An 18,279-nucleotide genomic window follows, 5' to 3' on the forward strand; every position below is an offset into this window, starting at 1 on the left:
CAACTGCAGTTTAGCTACGGTAAAGCGCGTTAGTAAAACTGCTTCCCATTAAAAAGAGAAAAAACACCACTTAACAAATCTAGGAAAGAAATTCGTTATTGGAGTTACAATATTTTGTATATAAGTTGCACTGAAGTCAGCCACCAACCTATAATCTAAAAGCTTTCATGTATTGTACTTTGAACACATTCACATAACTTCATTTTCTGAATTTAATAAATTATATCCTTCTTCTTTCATTAACCTTCAAAGTAAAACCACGCGCCTTTTATTCCTCTGTTCTTATAGGTTATGGGCCCCTCCAGTCAAAATTAATTTATAAATTTGATTTTCTTTTCTTTAAATAATAATTCTGCTCTTATAGAATTAAAATAATGGCAAAGATCGAAAATGGACTTTCCTTTGAAAAGCTGCTGGGACGGCAGAACTACTCGAACTGGCGAATTGCAGTGCAGGCGTATCTCGATCTGGATAATCTCCGGTGCGGAGTCATTGAGTACGACACAGATGAGAATGGTGAGCCTAAAGTTCCAGTTCAAGAAGATAAGGATAGACGGGCGAGAAGCAAAATAACTTTGGCAATCGATTCAGTGTGCTACATCCATACCCAAAGTGCCAAGACAGCAAAAGAAATGTGGCAAAAGCTAGCAGATGCCTACGAAGACAATGGTCTGACGCGTCGTGTAGGTTTACTGCGTAAGCTGATAACCACTTCACTGTCGAACTGCGGTTCTATGGAGCGCTACGTCAAGGAAATTATCTCCACCTCTCAGTCACTAAACGGAATTTGCTTTCCAATTGATGAGGAATGGATTGGAACGCTCTTATCTGGCTTATCTGATGACTACCGACCGATGATAATGGCGCTGGAAAATTCCGGCACAAAGATCACTGGAGATGCTATAAAGACAAAGCTTCTACAGGAGATGCGACCAGGTGAAGAAGATTCTGCATTTTTTGCGGGTAAATACCATAAGCGTCAAACAAGCAACACGGAGCAGCGAAAAGGCCCAAAATGTCGCAGATGTCACAATTTTGGCCACATTGCCAAGAAGTGCCAAACAAAACCTGTGCATTCGAACGGCGATGGTAGGAAATTGCATCATGCATTCGGTGCTGCGCTCTCTACAGTTGGACTTGGAATCAGCAACGATTGGTATTTTGATTCAGGCGCAACATCTCACATGACCTACTGTCAGGATTTACTGAAAAATCCCAAAGAAGCAACAGGTACAGTCATTGCAGCAAATAAAGGGGTAATGCACGTCAAAACTACTGGAAATCTTACGTTGAAAGCTGGAAAAAGCGCAGACGATGTAATTGAAATCAATGACGTTCAGTTTATCCCAGATCTAAGCACCAACTTGTTGTCCGTAAGCCGCATCGTGAAACGAGGTCACACGGTTGTCTTTCAAAACAGGGGCGTTCAAGTGATTAATCGAAATCAAAAGGTAATTGCAACCGGATCACATTACAATGATTTGTTTAGGTTAGATACCGCAACCCCGAGCAAAGCGCTGGCGTGTGGAGCAACTGCTACTCGAGAGCTTTGGCACAGGCGAATGGGCCATCTGAATCACAACAGTCTCAACCAGTTAAAAGGAGGTTTGGCAACAGGAATCAACTTTACAAACCAATCCGAAGCAGATTGTAAAATGTGTCCCATTGGAAAACAAATTACACTCCCATTTAGTAAACAAGGTAAGAGAGCTACTGATTTTCTAGAACTCGTCCATTCCGACATTTGCGGTCCGATGGAGCAGGAGTCTCTCGGAGGTAGCCGATACTTTTTATCTTTCGTTGACGACTACTAGCGAAAGAAATTTGTTTTCTTTCTTAAATCGAAATCAGAACACGAAGTATGTCGATGCTTCTTAGAGTTCGTAAATTTCGCAGAAAATCAAAGTGGTAAGAGGTTAAAGAAGCTCCGTACCGACAACGGAAAAGAATATTTGAACTCGAAGATGCGTCAAATTATAAAAAACAAGGGAATTCATCACCAGACAACGAACGTTCATACACCAGAGCAGAATGGGCTCGCCGAAAGAGATAATCGATCGATTGTTGAGAAGGCCAGATGTATGCTAGCCGATGCCAACATGTCAAAGGTATTTTGGGCGGAAGCCGTAGCGTATTCGGTTTACCTATTGAATCGTCCAAAGGTACTGGCATGACACCTGAAGAGTCATGGACTGGAATGAAACCCGATTTGTCACATATTAAAGTATTCGGAACGACAGTTATGACACACATTCCGAAGATAAGTCGCAAAAAGTGGGATCCAAAGGCACATGAATGCATACTTACTGGATTTGATGAAAATACCAAAGGCTATCGTCTGTATGACCCGGTGAAAAATTTAATTTTCAAGAGCCGCAACGTTACATTCATCGACGAAAACAGTGGTGCAGGTGAATCTTCACAAAAATCTCGAATGCCGGTGGTACGTAGCGAAAACAGTACATCAAGTGAACCACGATATGTTGAATTAGAACTATTCAACGAAAATGATACAAATGCCAACGAAGAATGTATCAAACCAATGGATTCACCAGCATATATATATGATTCATCCGATGCAGCAGATGACAGCAACGAATCAAATGTCATCAACCCCAATGTCACCATTACGAATGCCGATGCGCTCCCTCAGCAACCAAACTCAAATGCATCTGAAACACCGATGTTGAGGCGCAGCGACAGGGAGCGCCATATACCAGGCAAGAATAAAGATTTTATTATTGAGAACAATTGTAGTTCCCCTTCCCCTTCTCAATCTAGTAACGATGACCTGTTTGATGACTGTGAACCTGAGATGATTAACGAGGAAAGAAGTCAATCTTCGATGTCCAATGCTGAAGAAGATGTCTACTCTGGATTTACTGGACTTGTCGCGCCTCCATCGTACCCAAATAGTCTTGTTTCGGTAGAAAACCAGCTAGTACTAAACCTCCACGATGCGGGGCGCATCCCCCAAGGCAAGTATCCTAAAGCAGTAAATTCAGTTAAAAGTCAAAATACTGCGAAGCATTTTTCACAGCAAATCTCAGAAGACCCAGCAACGCCAGAAGAAGCCTTGTCGAGTCCAGACGCAAGTTCATGGAAGCTGGCCATGGAGGAAGAGTTCCAGTCATTAATGGCTAACAATACTTGGTCTCTCGTAAATATGCCAACTCATCGTAAACCCATAAAATGCAAATGGGTATATAGAACCAAACGTGGTATCACGGGTGACATTGACCGTTACAAAGCGAGGCTCGTGATCAAAGGATATTCGCAGCGAAAAGGGGTGGATTATGAGGAAACGTACTCTCCAGTTGTACGTCATAGTTCCCTGCGATATCTCTTTGCACTCGCTGCTCAACTTAACCTGGATGTAGAACAGATGGATGCCATCACCGCTTTTCTACAGGGAGAAATATCTGATGACATCTATATGGAGCAACCTCCATTATTTGTGGACCAGAACAACAAAACTAAAGTGTGCCGTCTTAACAAGGCACTATATGGACTAAAACAGTCCAGTCGCATTTGGAATATGGAGCTGGACCAAGCGCTTAAGAACTCTGGATTAGACCAATCAAGGTATGATTCCTGCGTATACCACAAAACTGATTCTGGAAACATCCTTATACTAGCCATATATGTGGATGACATATTGTTGTTTTCAAACAACAACAATTGGCTAAAAGAAATCAAAACCAGTTTGCACCAAAAGTTCCAGATGAAGGAACTAGGACCAGCCACACACGTTCTTGGAATGCGTATCACCAAGGGTCAAGATTTCTACGCTCTAGACCAAGAACAATATATAGAATCAATTCTAATCAAATTCCGCATGAACGATTCTAAACCAGTGAAGACACCGATGAATGCCAGTCAAAAGTTATTGTCAACTCAAGATGATGATGACCTTCAAAACGTTCCGTATCAGGAAGCAATAGGATGCCTCATGTATCTATCCCAGTGCACTCGACCGGATATAAGTTTCAGTGTCAACACTCTAAGCCGTTTTAATTCAAAGGCAGGACCGCAACATTGGCTCGCTGTAAAACATCTACTCCGTTATTTGCGTGGAACCTCATCGATGAAGCTGAGATTTAAAAAAAATGAAAATCATGACATCATTGGATTCACAGATGCTGATTGGGCAGCCAACATTGATGACAGGAAGTCCACAACCGGTTTCGTTTTCCTAGCTCAGGGAGGAGCTATATCCTGGTGCTCTAAGAGGCAACACACTGTTGCATTATCATCATGTGAAGCTGAATATATGTCACTCTCTGCAGCGGTTCAGGAAGCTATTTGGTGGAATGGCCTCAAAACTGAAATCCTAAAGCAGCATAATAACACACTTCAAATTTTGTGCGATAATCAAAGTGCAATAGCAATCTCCAAAAATAATGGGTTTCACCCCCGGACGAAACACATTGACATTCGTCATCATTTCGTGCAAGATACGCTCAGCAAAGGTCAAATTAGAGTCAACTACATTTCCACAGAGGAACAAATAGCAGATATTTTAACAAAGCCTTTGGAGAAAGTCAAAGTGGAAACTTTTCGAAAGGCAATGGGAATAAATAACAACCTTTTAGCTTAAGGAGGAGTATTGGAGTTACAATATTTTGTATATAAGTTGCACTGAAGTCAGCCACCAACCTATAATCTAAAAGCTTTCATGTATTGTACTTTGAACACATTCACATAACTTCATTTTCTGAATTTAATAAATTATATCCTTCTTCTTTCATTAACCTTCAAAGTAAAACCACGCGCCTTTTATTCCTCTGCTCTTATATTCGTCTCCAGTTCTGTAAGAAATACATGTCGTGGAAGTCTGAGTGACCAAAAGTGATTTTTTCAAACGGGAAAAAGTTCAATTTAGGGGGCCTATACGGCTATAGTTATTACTTTCATGACCTTCGAAAAGAGGAGCATTATTTAAATCGGCTGCATAGCTGTGAAGGCAGTGTTATGGTATGGGGAGCTATTTCCTTACGGAGCCTTGGAGCTCCCACATATTTCTGACCTGTTTGGATCAATGTCGTGGACATTCCACATGACTTTTCCCCTATCCATACAGCGAGGACAGTAAGGCAGTGGATTAAGAAAATGTGGAGATGCTGATGTGGCCCCAAAACTTCCCTAACCTTTACATAATAGAGAGTGTATAGGGACTTCTCTCACGTAAAGTATACGAGTCAGGGAGGCAATTCTAAGACAAAAAGTCATTAATCCCAACTATTAAAAAAGTCTGGAGTGGAATCATGATATAAATCGTAATAGAAATATCGGAAATAAACCTCCGCAATAAATTTAACGTACTTTAACTTCCAAATCCAAAGTAAGCGTACATTAAATATATATATTCCTTCATACATGTTTATTAAATGTATCTTTCTGAACAAAATAGATTTTTAAAAAACTTTCCATTAACGAAATAAACAACATAAACCCACATTTCCCCTATACTCCAGTTAGACAAAACACTCGATTTTCTTGAAGGTGGTGCCTATCAAAGGCAATCTGGGGCTGAATGGTCAGCTCCCATGGCCCAGAGTACAGTTTGTGAAGTCATCATCATTGTTGAAATATATTCCACTTTAGGAACACACAACGTCTAGTCTAGACGAACAAAACACAAACCAATTTTCAGGCAGATTAAAAAAATATCAAATGTCAAAGTTTTTCTCCTAAAGTGATACCAAATTTAAGAAATATTTTGGTGATCACATTACACAGACGAATAAATTCTTTTGACCACAATGTCACAAATGTAACAGTCACAAATCACCTTACATGATTCCACCCCTGGTCTAAAATTTCGCTTTAATCGAATTTACGAGACTATATTAAAAAGAGAGCAATACTCATTATTAGCTTCTGTTAAATGATCATACAATAGAAAAGGGTAAAATAAATCTTTGAATTCAAAAAATGTTTGTTTTATTCCATTTCATCTATGAACCTATTCAGATGAGCCAAAAAACATGATTGTTTTTTTGAATACATTTAGTCATATTTTTTTTTCTCCCAAAACAAGCACATAATTTAGCCCTTTTATTACATATAAAAAAGATGTGTCATTGCAATACATATGAAGGGAGGCCATCAGTGTGGTGAAAATGTTTGTGAACCTATTCAGATGACCGGCAGTGTATCATGAAAAGAATAGTTGTGTTTTATTTACGTTTACTTTACTTTACCAAATGACATTTTTAAACGTTTTCAAAACTCATATTTATGTTAAGTGTGTGATCCGCCCTTGTACTTTGTCTCCTTTTTTTTCGCTTACGGCAAGATTTTCAGGTCATGAATTTGAATTTGAATGAAAAAGAAAGGAAGAAAATGTTATTCCATTTTTGTCAACAGCCATTTAAGGGTATCACAACACGACAAGTGTCTGGGTACTGGTTATAATCCAAAAATACAATAACGATTTTTGAATCCAATCAATTTATAACAAAAAAAAAACATTTTTCTTTTAAAAGTAGGTTTTATAAATGAGAAAGACATTTAACATACAATATTTTATTTGGTAAAAGTAAGGCTTGGTTATACATATAATAATTTAACTATAGAAATCTTCAGTTTTCTTTTAATTATTTGTTTAGCTTTCTTTTAATGCTATGTAATAGTTTTGAAAAACAAAAAGTATGTGAGAGGTGATTTATAGCAGGCTAATAATAATATAATTTATAATTAATAAACAAAGAACAGGTTAAACAATTTTATATGTACATTTTAGTACGAAAATAATGAAACAGGATAAAGAAAATATAATCAAACAAACAAAATTATTATTAAAAAAAAAAAAACATTTATGAATGCGACTTCTGCTTCTTTGTATTTTTAAAAACAAAAAAATAAATTAAAATAGAAGAAAATATCTTTAACATAAATTCTCTCTTCAAATCTTGGGTCTTATTCCATTTTTGTTCGTTTATTATCGTTCCAGCACATACTTTTTCCTCGAAACTCGCAAGTTTGCAGCATCTTTGAGTAATCATCATCATATTCCTTGTTTTTTTTTGTGTTCTTATTAATTGGATTTCGCTGAATAAGGACTTGACGAACCAACTGAGGGTGGAGTTGGAGTTGCCCCACTTCGAATTCCATCTCCTTCACAGATGTATTTACCTTTACAATTTGGAAATAAACGCTTTAATTTACTTATCTTTAAGTTTAGTGTGTTTATTATTACCTGAAACAAATCTTCGTTTTACCAACGACTGTCGATAGCCATTACCAATAAGTTCAAATTCAATTCCAGATAAGGTGGTTCCTTCGCAATTGAACTGTGTAGTCATGGTATTAGGAGTCGATGGACCATCATTTAATTCTAGTCGAGCTCGCAGCGTCCCAACACCACCACCCTGAGAATTTTGAGAGATATCCGTAAAGTTCCAAACCAAACGATTCGATTCGCCAAGCCTTTAAATAAATAAATTTGAACGTGATTCAAAAGAAAGAAAGAAAGACTACTTTTTGGTTAATTAACTTACCACGCCGAATGAGGCTTTGATTGTACATTTCGAACGGATCCGTTTACTGGTACTGACAGTGTTACATTGAGTAATGGAGTGGCAACTGCCATGGCATGATTGTTGTACTTGTAGTCAATTTTCAGGGCGGTATATGTTGGTTCACATTTCCAATAGCTTACCAATTGGAATGGACACGATGAGGCACCTGGTTTCGAGCGCACCTGATATTTTAGTATTTCCACATTAAAGTAAGCAGCAGATGGGCTTTGTTCCGATTGACGACGTAATTTTGCCGTCAAAGCAGTCATATTAAATTCAAGAACTGTACTAAACGTATCCGATTGATTATGATCACTAAAAATTTAACAAGGTTAAGTGTTATAAGCATACAACTGAAATTTAACTTACACTTGGACAAGTTCTTGATTGGGAACAATGTTTTCAAGGTTATTGATGTTCTTTATACGAAAACCCAATCTGGCTGGATTGGGATTGTTGGCCAAGACACCGGCTATGCCAGCAGGAAATGACAACATCATATCACCAGTTATTTTCACCTGACACTTTGATTCATCGGTACCCCTAAGGAACGAAGTTTTATAAAAACAAGTTTGGATCTTTTTGTGAGAGAAGCGACATACCTAAAGTAAGCATGAATAATTTCATGGAAGGCCACAGCAAGGGGTATCGTATCCGATATGCCAATAGTTAGAGGTGATGGACCTCTTGATGAACCATGCCCGACGCCCATCCGGAATTCCATACTGCCAACACTGTCGGCTCTTGACATCGACGATGGACTTATTCGACCTCGTGGTGCCATCTCTGAACGTCGAGAAGGCGGACGAGGAATAGCTATGCTGTTGGCTGATGTTGGTGTTGGTATTTGGCGGCTTACAGACTTTGATATCGTTGCGGATGCAGGAGCAGATGCACTGATTTCACCAACTTCAGAGAATATATCGCCCAAGTCGGCATATCTATATAAAAATAGATTTACATTCCTTGTAAAGGAAGTATAGGTGTATTTAAATTTTTACCTCGAGTTGTTAGACATCGATAGAGTAGGACTTTGGAGTGGTGCATAAGGATGCACAGTAGCAGTCGGTGTCGATGCATTTGATACTTCTGGACTTTGTTGTCGTGACGCAATGCTGGATTGTTCTAGCTGTTGACTGTGCTATAAGATTAAACAACAACAAAACAAATCAATTCGTTTAATTTTTAAAGGCGAAAAAAATACTTACCGAAAAAATTCCCACCGGCGAGAGCGATATATTACCCACAGTCGCTCGTAGTTCATCAACACTGGCCGACATTGGAGCAGTACCATTGTTAAGGGGTTTTATTTTGACGTGAATTTTTTTATCAGGTTTATCATTATCTGAATCTGAGTCCGAATCAGAGTAGAAACTTCCCGCTTTTAAAACACAAATAAAAATTTAGTTAGTTAGTAAGAAATATGGATGAAAAATGAATGCTACCATTTTCTGGATTATCTTCCCAGGCGGCATCTTTTTGGGGTTGAATACTGTAACCATCTTCATCGACTTCGGGAGCAGCTGTTGGTGCAACACCGGGAATAACTGGAATAGCCACCGTCGCTGATGATGATTTTTGTACTTTATTTTGTTCATCGTCTTGTAAGTGGTCTTTTTCTTCGCTGCTTGTAAATAAATTAAGGAATAATTTTATTAAATGATAAAAATAAGATAAAACAAATTATAATTTATATCAATAAAAGACAATACTCTATTTCTGTTTTTTGTTTCTTTACTTGATTTTAATCTGTTTTTAAAGAAATGTAGACAAGCAAAAAATTGGATTGTATTGTACGAGCCTCTTAAAAACATACACATAGCCCAGAAAAGAAAAGATTCAAACTCAAAGAAACTAGTCTATTTCGGTTATAAAGACTGGAAGATCATATACCATGCTTAGAAAAAGATTTTAGCAACAAGTGGAAGTAAATATAAACCAAATTTTCTTGTTCGCTTCAGATTTGTTTACCCACTCGAGGGGTTAGACATCCCCTTATGATGAATGATTTGGAATTATGCGAGCAATTAGGAAGGGAGGACAGGATTAGAAATTAAATATTGAGCCTAGTAAAGCGTTCCTAGTAAAGCGTTCCACATTCGTACGTACGTACTCATGTAATAACTCTCTGAGAGATTGTATGTGACCTTCTACCTAGAACTGAAAGCTGTTCAGTCTCCTCGATTCAAGTACCACCCATGGATAGTGAGGTTAATGATTGCGAAAGCAAACATTGGTTTGTTTAAGGATTAAATTCTACAGGGTTTTTGAATTCGCATTGGACTATGTTGTCAAGATCATTCCAATATATTCTATACAAATCTTATCATACGCTCCCGTATAATGATGAGGATGAGAATCTAAAAATTAATATGAAAAACTGAGGGTTCTGCAATCAGCGAACAGGTTGTTATGTTAGCTGAATAATAAATTCAATGTGATAAGGAGAAGTGGTGAGCGACGCACTTTAGAAAATATTGATAAAAATCATCTTGGAATATTATGTAATCAATTTTTTTCTTGATATTATATTTGGCTGACACTTGAAAATCAGCCTTTTCAAAATAAAAATCAAAACGAATATAAATAATATGGTCCTAAATGTGTATCATTCTTATGGGGTTTTCTAAAATTTTCAAGAAAATACGATTTAAAAAAAATTGATCTGCGAATTTGCAATCAGTGTTCACATTTTTTTTTATAATAAGCATACACTCAAGGGGATATTACTACCCCCGACAGGATTTAAAAGGATATGTCGGTGCACATTGGTTTTAAATTCCTAAATATTGCAATGACTAGGCAAGACAGAGTGTGGTAAGGCATTCCATATTCGCGTAGTACGGCAAAATAACGAATCTCTGTATTTGACAGTACGGCTGAAGTAGGACTCGAGGGTATACTAATGAGCATTCCTAGAAGCGCGAGTATTACTGTTGAACTGTTTAAGGAGAGGAAAGCAGCTAGCTCTTTCACTAGAGCATAAACCGTTCAAATTTACCGTTATAAAAGGGTAAGACAAGTAACCTTACGACGATGCTCAAGCGAAGTAAACGCACTTATGATGATATTATCACCTATCAATTTAAATGCTCTACGTTCAATACTATCCAAGAGGTTTAAGTAAGTTGCAGGAGCACCAGCCCAGAGATGGAAGTTATACTCAAGCTTTGGACGTACATAAGTCTTGTAGATAAAAACCAGTTTAGGAGATTTCTTGCATCGCCTAATGAAACCCAAACACCTTGCGGCATTTTTGGCGACATCGCGTATGGGATCATTCCACAAGAGGTGGTTGGTGACACACATACCGAGAATATCCAGGTGTTCAGTCATGGATAATGGCAAAGGGGGTATATCTCGCTTAAACGATACAAGACATCATTGGGTTTTCGAAGCATTAAATTCAACGCGGTTTTTTAATCCCCATTGAACAATGCTGTTTAGGTCGGAATTTAATGAGCTTATCATATTTTGTCCTTGCAGTTCAATATCCGAAGAAGAGGGATGTGAGTCTGAAAACGAATATGAAAAGCTAAGAGTACTGTCGTCAACGAAACAATGTATTGGATTAGAAGTTGCAGACAGGAGATCATTAATAAAAATTAGAAAGAGTGTTGGAGATAGAACAGAGCCCTGGGGTACACTACCATTTATTTTATGGACATTCAGACTTGAATCTATCCCAAAACTACTAGTATTACTAATCCAATAAAAGAGGGATTCATGAAAACCGAAAGCACGAAAGAGAACCTGCTTTTGAAATATCAGGTGCAATAATCTTACTTTCTCCAAAGCGATGTAAAGATTTGCTTCACTATTCGGTGAGTGTCGTACTTCATCTTTACGAACAGTGAAGCAAATCGTCACTAGATCACCAGTGGACCTTTTGCTTCGAAAAAAATGTATGAATTACTTTTGCGGAGTAGTAAAATATAATGGATACTATTAGAAACAGAAGAATTTATAAATAAGGAAAACGAATGGCATGTCAGCTGAATTTTTAAATATGGGACAACACAATTAATCATCAAGCTGAAACTTATTTTTCTGATCCACAAGCAAGAAAATTTTAATGGTTCTACCAATTATAAAGGGTACTTTTAAAGAAGTTTCAGGTATGATTTAGAAGTAGATGTTTTACCCTTTTACCTTCAAAAGTATTGCAGAAGCATCCCTTCATAAAGAAAAGAAGTTGCATGCATTTTTCGTTGATTTTAGGTCTGCATTCCATATAATTGATAGAAAAGCGCTTATTTACAAGATATAATGGGATGTCACGGAAGTTTTCAAGGGTTTACAAAATTTGCACGAGGACACAATGGCTAAGATATGGAATAAAGATTCACTGACAGAATTTAATCGATAGGGAGTAAGACAGGGATGCACATTAACTCCAAGCATGTTTGCTTTGTTTATTGATGATCTTGTTGTGAAAGATTTGGAGCTTAATAGTTAACCTTGATAAATCCAAGCAACAGTCCAAACAAAAAATGGCATTCTAATGGAATGATGAACGCGATACGCACAACATGGAATAGTTGCTCAAGTTCAAAATATTTGAAGCTCTATTAGCATCAATACTTTTTTAAGGTTGCACAGATTTGGAGAAAGAAGCAGTATGACTCGAAGCAGAAACTTCCACGGTAATTTTTCTAACTTCAACATAGTACACCTAATTACCTCATCGTTTTAGAAAGAGGATTAAACCCCTCTGTTCATACGACTTAAAAATAAGAGTAGTACATAATGAAAGTTTTAACAATGGATGATAACCGACTTCCAAAGATAGTAGCTCTGCGAGTGAAAGGGACTAGAACAAGTTGGTGTACTAAATGGCTGGATTTGGCGACAGAATGTGTGATAAAACTAAGCATGAACAATGCAAGTAATGAAGAATTAGTAACTTCGCCCTACCAGCTCATTTTCGCAGTTGACTTAAGGCTGAGAGAGAAATACTTGAATGGCACAAAAGGTTATTCATACAGGCAATTCTAAAGCTATGTAAATCATAACTTAGAAGAGCGGAATTATCTTAAAGACTATAACATCACCGAAGAAATTTCAATGATGGTAAAGCTACGGAGAGAACTTATACAACTGAATTTTATGCCGCATAGGGTTGATTTACGCATTATATGCTTTTAAAGTTACTTAGGTGAAAGTGAAGGTACTCTCCACTTTATCTGAAAATGTCCGATTCTGGCAGTGACAGACGCTAAGCCAAGTTTTACTCTGGCTTAACAACATGGAAGATACAAAATTACTCAATTTTTTTAAACTAACTCTTCTCTATAGAAACCATTATACTCGTAAATGAAATTTTTCAAAAAATGTTTACATTTTTAATATTTTGTTAAAACAAATTTAAACAGTTGTCTTCAATAGTTTTGATACAAAATTTAACATCACTTTTAAGGAGGTAATTTTCATGTTTTATTTAATTTTCATAGCGAAACTAACTTTAATGGGGAATTGAAGCCTTTTGAATTGGAATGGTTAATCTGCAGGAATTATTGAGATTGGAAAAATCATTAAATTTTCACCCTTTTCAGCATCACCAGTTAACATATTACCACTAAAAACATTTCGTTCAAGTTGTGTGACACGAACTCTTGTAGCCTTTCATAATCGAGACTCAACTAAATTTCGCGTTAGCATTACTGACACTCCTAATTTAAATTAAAGCTTATGTGAGGGCACAACACAGATAGCTCAAGTGAGTTAAGATACTTCACTGGGCATAAAGTGCTATGTTCTGAGTCCATGACAGTGTCTGCTGACGAATACTTCGCCATATTAACACTTACAATAAGTTCAGTCTTACATTTTTCACTTCTAGATGACTAGACTTCAACATCAGTTGTTAAGCTATCTCCTATTTTTTATACGAAATTAAGTACGAAGGTACCCAACCAACCAAACAAAAGAAGTCACACCTATTGATAGGCAACGATGATAGTTCCAAAAGTTGAAGTACCCAATTATACCGCTTTAAAAAGTAGCTTTAAACATTCTCCAGACTCCAAACTAAATACTGATACTAACATGATTGATTAAAAAGTGATTTTTACTTTGTGAAAACAGCGTACAATATTTTTTAAGAACAACGTTGCGTTTTATCCTATCCTTCAAAGCAGAGTATCATCTGTTTTGTTTGCATTTATGGGAGGTACATTTTAAATATTTGAACCAGTTTTTTTTCTTGCTTAAATGGCTACGATCTAAGAGTAAACCGAAAAAGCTCAAGAATAAGGACACTCTAAATTAAACAATAATACTTAATTCTAATGACTTTCGGCCCTAAGATCTATTTTACTATAAAAAAAGTATGTAAAGTGACCAAGGCTTAAAACCCCATTCCGACTACCCACTATCAAGTGCCGATTGAAGCCACCAAAACTGGTTCTCCTGCTTGACCCTATCAGTTCGGTCCCGTTCGGGCGCAGCCCTTCTGAACCGAAGGAGCTCTGCTCCGCCTTGGGCCATGGTATCCCGATTGTACAGGAGTTGCCTATCCATGATTCTTCGTCTAACGTGGTAGATTATGTATCCTGTATCAGACCGCATCTATCTTAAAAGAGGAATGCCTCTGGTGGAATGAAGCCGCTCAAGCAGTCAAGCGTGCACTTTCAAAATACTCGTCGTTCGGATAACGCCCCGAAAATTAAATTGTTGGTCGAAGACATAGCTCTTGCAATGTGACCTCAAATGAGTTTAATCACGAAATTGTCAATTCTGTTGATCCGAGTTCCGTTGTATAGGACCTCGTTGGACTAGTAATGCACGTAAGGAGATTCGGCTGTTCGATATAAGCCGGTACAGCGTCGTAAACACTGCCGCTTGAACACCCGACACTTCTCCATCTGGGAAGGAGCAATGTTATACCACACAGGACAACCATAAACGATCATCAGCCGTATGAGGGCCATGAAGCAAATTGCCTTTACTCTGAAGTCAAGCCGACTGCTAAAAAACAGCCGTTTCGTCAGAGCGAATGCTCCTCTAGGCCTGGTCATAGCGGCGAATTCACCGCTCCCTGTTGGAGACCATTTTTAATTGAAAATGTTGTGGTAGAAGTTACATTGCCACTTTTGACAACAAACTCTCTACCGTTAAGCATATCATAAAGTATATACAACAATGGCTTGCTTATGCCAAGCCTGCTCAGTTTAAGGTAAAGAACTAGAACAGCACCTGTGCAATGTTGTTTTGATTTATTCCATTGGATATCGGAAACGAGCTTAGACGCACCATGAATTGTGTCATGACCCGCCTTGAACCCGAACTGTTTATCCATGATTATTTTGTTGCCCGCAGCCCACTTAGTCAGAGCCCTATTAATGATTTTTTTCGAAAACTTTCTGATGCTCGGAAGAAGACTTATCGACCGAAGAATTGACGGGTTGGAGTTGTCCCTTCCCTTTTTCGGGAGAGGATGAATCACAGCGATCTGCATAATATGCATTATTGAAGAGTGTGGTGTAAATGTCAATTGCCTCCATCGGTAAATGTCTTAGTACAACGTTGATATACCATCGACACCTGCTGACTTTTTGTTTTTTATTGAGTTGAAGATGAGCTGCAGCTCAACCTTCGTCACTAACAAGGGACTTGGTCCCGTTTGCTCGGCGATTATGATGATATGATTGCGGAGTTAAAGGTGATTAAGTAGGGCTCTGTTTTCCAGGTCGTGGTTGGGGCGAATGCTTACATTAACCTTGTACACTTGCTGGAAAGCAGCTCCCACCGCCTCCACTTTTTCCTTCGGATCTTCAATTATGTTTAAGTCATCGTCAAAAATGGCTTCTTCTGGATCTATTTGCGCTGTCCTGAGTACGTTCCTGTTCTCTTCGGTTCTTTGGAGTTTCAGACTCGGAAGGTCATTGTCGTCCTTTTTTCTGAATATCATGTTTATTTTAGGGAACATACCAGGGTCACTGGAATTAACTGAGTGGATCTTGCGGTCCCAGTGCTTGTTATTTGATAACCTGTAGTTCTCCTTAACCAACATATTGATTTTTTTTATTGACGACTTCAGTGTTATAACCTCCAAGTCATGTGGGTCTGTAAGTCTTGTGCCTTCGCAATGCGTCAATAGTCGCGTTTCTGTAAGTGTCCATTTGGTCCCGTTCTTGGTACTTTGGTATTGTCCGTTCCATCGTTCGTTTTATTGTTTCATCCATCTGTTGTAAATTTTGGCCAATTTTTGTATTTTTAGGTTTCTGTTGTTTGGTGGGGCTATGTCACTCGAACGAAGTTCTCTCGCTAGGGCGTTAGTGAAACGAGGCCAACGCATCTTACGGTAATTGTAAGAATGCGTTGCAACGTATTCCTCCAACTCCACGCGTTCGTTCGGAATCTGCATTACAGCAGCCAGTCCGCAGTGATCGCTGTCATACTCGACTGTCTGTAAGCAGTTTCGAGGGTGATTACCCACTTTGTCTGTAACTGTCAGTCTGGTGTCGTACAGCAAAAGATCCAGAAAGGAGCCGCTTCTTGGATACAATAGCTTTTCAGTAGCCAGCAGGTCGACACCATATTCAACGCTGTAAATATTCATCAAATTAAAAAGATGATTACATCTGGGATTACTATGTTGATTTCTCCAATCTTGCGTTCGAATCACCGGCCAAGATGAAATATTTTTCTTCCAAGCTCTGTTGCAGTTCCCTAAAAAGAATCTCGTATTCTGGTGCAAAGTAAGTAACCTGCGGAGCTCCAGCCGCAATCATATACATCCGCTTCCCCGGAGTGAGAGAGCTGCATACAACGCAAACTTTTAGCATCTTGAGCTCCTTTATGACTTTATAATTAATGCCTTTTCGTATGAAGAGAGCGACACCGCCCCCTTGAGTGGAGTCGGGCCGGTCTCTTTTTACGATATTGTAATTTTTGAGTCAATTTGTGTTTGTGGTTTAGTTTAGTTTCGCTAGCTATAAATACAAAAGGACAGTCTTTCAACAATTGGAACATATTAGCTCTTCGTTCAATCCTAATCAGTGAATTAACATTTACAGCTAGGACTTTTAGGCGCGTTCCCGGCAGCGCGCCCATTGTGGTCTAAATTGCTCCAGGCCAGGCAACAAAAAGTAGAGATGATCTACCCTTTTGCAATGCTCCTTTAGTTGACCTGCTAGTTGACCTTGAATGATCAACAACAAGGCTAAAATGTCAGGATTACACCTCTGGTGCCTTAGGCACGGGGGGCTTTGGGGCAGCTGTTGGTGAAGCCTGTCTAGTGTCCCATTCCTTGACAACATTTGGCCGTAGGAAAATTTGGGATCCACGAATTTCTGTATTGGAGCCTGTCGAACTGTTCGACTTCTTTCGTAATTGACTGGCCAAATCTGTTCCATTTCTTGGACCTCAGGGCAACCCCTATAGCTAGTCGGGTGCAGTGAGAAACACTGGCCGAATGTGCCAATTTTAATATATGTTCTGCCGAAGCAAGAACAATGTTGAAACAATCAATGTGCATCTTATACAAGCATATTCCTAAAAGAAATTTGGCGAATTATATAATCAATGCAAAAAATCAGTTATGTTGTTTTTTATTTATCAAATACAACAACCATTTAATTGAGCACAAACCATACATAATTTTAAATGTTGATCTAAATTTCTAATAAATGGATATATGGAAACTATGAACAGGACACTCATGGACTCAAGGCAAGTCTGGATAAAGTGGTGGTTTTTGGTTTGATGCAGTTGCCACAGATTGTCACATTCGGAACCGTTGTCCGTAAAGAAGTCTTACTAGTGCCATTCCTTTTATAGCACATGAAATACAAAAATCTTCAATATGGGCAAAGACGATCTTCGGAAGGACTATGTTGGATATCCTAGAGATAGAAAAGGATATTCAGTGTGGTTACCACTTGCATGTGGGGCGTGTTGTAGGAGAACCACAACTTTACATTTGTAGCTGTATGCAGAGAAACTTGGGATCGTAGACACAATTCCAACAGGATAACGATCCCAAGTTTCTCTGCACTTTGTTGTTAGTTTTGTTTTAAGATGTTCAAATAAACTTCCTTATTCATAATTCCATCAATTATTGTCTAATTCCCGACACCACTGGATGACATACACCCCTATACCATTACACCACCGTCACCGTGTTTCACATTTTTAATTAAGTTTTTAGGATTCAAGGCTTCACCTTGTTTTCTCCACACTCTATTCCTCCCATCTGAACCAAAAATGTTGAATTTCGACTCATCGGAGAATATTACGTTGTCCCAAAATTCATTTCATTTATTTTTATAATCCTTTCCAAAGTCCAGTCTTTTCTTTTTATTTATTTCACTTACGAACGGCTTTTTACGAGGTGTGCACGACTTAAACCCAGATCTCTGGAGCGATCTTGCAACTGTTCACGGAGAAACTGTTTTATTTAAACTTATCTGTTTATCGGTAGCAATTTTTAGAGCACTTTTGAATGGATCTTTTTTTATTATACTCGCGATTTTTTGTTCATCTCTTTCTGTAAGCTTGCGCGGACGACCAGACCTGACCTTTATTGTAACGGTTAATCACATTTTGTATGGTAGATTTGGGTCGTCCAACTATTTTATTAATATCCGCATAACTTTTACCTTGCTCATGGCAATAAATAATAATTTGACGCTCATTTACCGTTAATTCTTTTCTAACCATCGTTTTTTTGGTTTTAAAGAACAAAATTTCTTTAACCTTAACCTGGACGACCCATCGCTTTGTACTGATTGACACACACATGTCATAT

At 38.2% G+C, this 18,279-nt stretch overlaps 1 protein-coding gene across 1 annotated transcript in view; it reads right to left on the reverse strand.

Moving 5' to 3' along the window:
• Window positions 1-6,515: 6,515 nt before the first annotated feature.
• LOC129942213 (F-BAR domain only protein 2) overlaps window positions 6,516-18,279 on the reverse strand; it is a 107,010-nt gene continuing 95,246 nt past the window's right edge. The window contains exons 9-16 of the mRNA XM_056051069.1: window positions 8,972-9,153; window positions 8,735-8,907; window positions 8,528-8,667; window positions 8,129-8,467; window positions 7,896-8,069; window positions 7,506-7,841; window positions 7,205-7,434; window positions 6,516-7,140 (exon numbers count right to left, since the gene is read on the reverse strand). Of these exons, the coding sequence (XP_055907044.1) occupies window positions 7,043-7,140; window positions 7,205-7,434; window positions 7,506-7,841; window positions 7,896-8,069; window positions 8,129-8,467; window positions 8,528-8,667; window positions 8,735-8,907; window positions 8,972-9,153 (1,672 nt within the window). The 3' untranslated portion in view covers window positions 6,516-7,042. The remainder of the gene's footprint in view (window positions 7,141-7,204; window positions 7,435-7,505; window positions 7,842-7,895; window positions 8,070-8,128; window positions 8,468-8,527; window positions 8,668-8,734; window positions 8,908-8,971; window positions 9,154-18,279) is intronic.

The sequence above is a fragment of the Eupeodes corollae genome, chromosome 1 (assembly GCF_945859685.1).
Source record: "Eupeodes corollae chromosome 1, idEupCoro1.1, whole genome shotgun sequence".
Taxonomy (NCBI): domain Eukaryota; kingdom Metazoa; phylum Arthropoda; class Insecta; order Diptera; family Syrphidae; genus Eupeodes; species Eupeodes corollae.